We start from the raw sequence: 2,500 nt of genomic DNA on the forward strand, positions 1-2,500 counted from the left end.
AAAGCAATGACATTTATGTGTTTAGTGAATGATGAATTTAAAACAATTTAAGATGTAGCAAAGTGTGAAGACAAAGAAATTGTATGTTTAATTAAATGAAACAAGGTATTGGTTTGATTGAGAAAAAAATCATCATTAAGATGAAATATTAGAGGAAGACTTAGAGGGTTAGGAAAAATGCAGCAAAAATGATACTGAGGGGGGATATAATTGCTTTCTGATCAGTTTTATAAGCTCTGTTTATTTTTGGCCAAATTCTGTTTCAATATTAACAGTAATGTTTTTTATTTAAGTTAGCAGCATTTGATACAATACACATATTACCATCTGTGACATTATAAATGATTTGCCATTATTCCAAGACAAGGATTCTTGTTAAGTTCTTCAATTAAAAATACACTAGAGGTAGAAAAGAGAAAGATTTTTTTTTTAGAGTATTAACTTGTAGGCATGATACTATAAAGGCTTTTTGCTATAAAATCTCATTTAAAAAATCAAGATTAGCTCATGTAAAAACTGTTTCTGCGATAAAATCATATCCAATTGGGTGGTTTGGTCTAAACTTTCTTAGAGAAAACTTAGATTTGACCTCTTTGAGATAGCCGAATGTATATGATATAGTCTAAAGATAATAGTAAGTCTAAGTGGTAAGTAAGTACATTAAACCACAGCAATACACCCTGAGATATCAATCATTTCTATCACTATAAACAATCTAAAATTCCATCTGTTTCTATGCATTATTGTGTTAAAAGGCACAGGATCTGCCCGGTACTTGATTTAAAGACCAGAAGTGAGAGAGAGGAGCCCACTAAGGGAGCCCTCGACAAACCTGTATTTCTAACTGCTGCACCACCTGCATTTGCACCCGGCACTGGGCAGTGCTTCGGTCATCCAGCGCGTGCTCGTTGTTAAGGTGCCTAAACACACACAACGCAAAGCAGAATGTTAAGCCAGGGCTATCTCAGTAGCATATGTTCCACTTAAAACCACTGACGCCACATTTCCTCCATACTGGGACAAAATAACACCTTGAAATGATATCAAAAAAAAGTTAAATATGCTGATGTGCTTAGTGAAAATTATTTATGCAATGTAAAGATACCCTTCAAAGAGTAGAAAATGTAATTGTCTCTAAGCTTGTCAGTTATAACAAAAAATTTTTCCCCAAACTATTTTCAGAATAATGGTAGAAATCACTAAATATATTTCACAGAGTCATGTCTTTTTTTTCTTTTAAAGGGCACCTTATAAATACACGAACCAAAAGTCAATCTAAAGAGAACAAAGGCAATTCTCTATTCCATTTTTCTTTAGATAATTTTGGCTCCTATGATGTTATTTAGTGAGCAATGCCTTATGTTATCAAGATGTGGTGTGAATGAAGGACAGCAAATTATCATCCCATGGTAACATAAAACTTATAAAGAATGATCACTTGCTATTACTAATAATTAAAGTGCATTGAAAATTCTGAGAATCAGAAGCATCACAGATTGACATTTCATGTCCAGTGTCCTATTTAGGATACATCTATCCTAATCTTACAAAAAAGTAGGAAGAGGTAAGACATTCTCATTATCTTACTCTGACCTTGATTACATGCTAGTTTATTATTATTTCATAATGCTTAAAAAGATCTCTTTAATGAGTCACATGTTGATACATCAAAAGTAATTTAGTAGAGAAGCATCTCCAATGAATAAGAACATATTCAATAATATATACTTTATAATATATCATTTATTTGCTGCCTCCTAAAATTTAAAAAAAAAATCTTCAATCAATTTAATATCCTTTGGTGTGTCTATTTCACCAACGGGCAAACTAAGACAGCGATTTAAAAAATGTTCTCACCAATGTATCTAAATAAAACATAAAAAATTATTCACAAAATTAAATAAGAATTTCATATTTATCCATCTGGGTTCAAGTATCATTAGGAAGGTATACTAGTCTAAAAAGTTTAATGCAGTCCTCATTTTACTAAAATTCAACAAAAATACTTTTGTGCCCATTCAAATTATTTAGCTCCATTTCTTAAAATTAACAGAGTCAACAAAGACATAGATGGACAAATATATAACACATATAAAGAAGATTTTAAATGGTATTTATGAGCAAGAACTAATAAATACATAACAAATATAAATATGTAGGTTTCTTTGTTAATAGACCTAGGCTCAGCAAGTAGAAATCTTTGTGCGACTTTGCCCCATCCTTTGATAAATTAAACCAGTACATTTTAGTACCCCTCACTGATCATGACAACAAAACTTCCATGTGTCTTAGTACGATTGTCATAATTGGTTGAAGAGAGATGGTGGACTAAAATAGTGGGGTGTAACAGGTCAGGTCTGAGGTGTGCAGTCACAGCGCAGAAGAGGCACTTGCACTCCACCTGTCTGTTCTTCGACCACCTCTGTTCGGGTTTGGTTAACAAACTAACTGGAATGATACACACCACTACATATAGAAGAGATAATCAACAATGACTCCT

General features: G+C 32.4%; 1 protein-coding gene across 3 annotated transcripts in view; it reads right to left on the bottom strand.

The window, feature by feature from the left end:
• Positions 1-2,500, bottom strand: part of FOXP2 (forkhead box P2) — a 630,928-nt gene that overhangs the window by 48,344 nt on the left and 580,084 nt on the right. For all 3 annotated transcript variants that reach the window (XM_043873380.1, XM_043873379.1, XM_043873378.1), the window contains one exon: positions 833-920. In XM_043873380.1, coding sequence (XP_043729315.1) covers positions 833-920 — 88 coding nt within the window. The remainder of the gene's footprint in view (positions 1-832; positions 921-2,500) is intronic.

Source organism: Cervus elaphus, chromosome 18, assembly GCF_910594005.1.
Source record: "Cervus elaphus chromosome 18, mCerEla1.1, whole genome shotgun sequence".
NCBI lineage: Eukaryota > Metazoa > Chordata > Mammalia > Artiodactyla > Cervidae > Cervus > Cervus elaphus.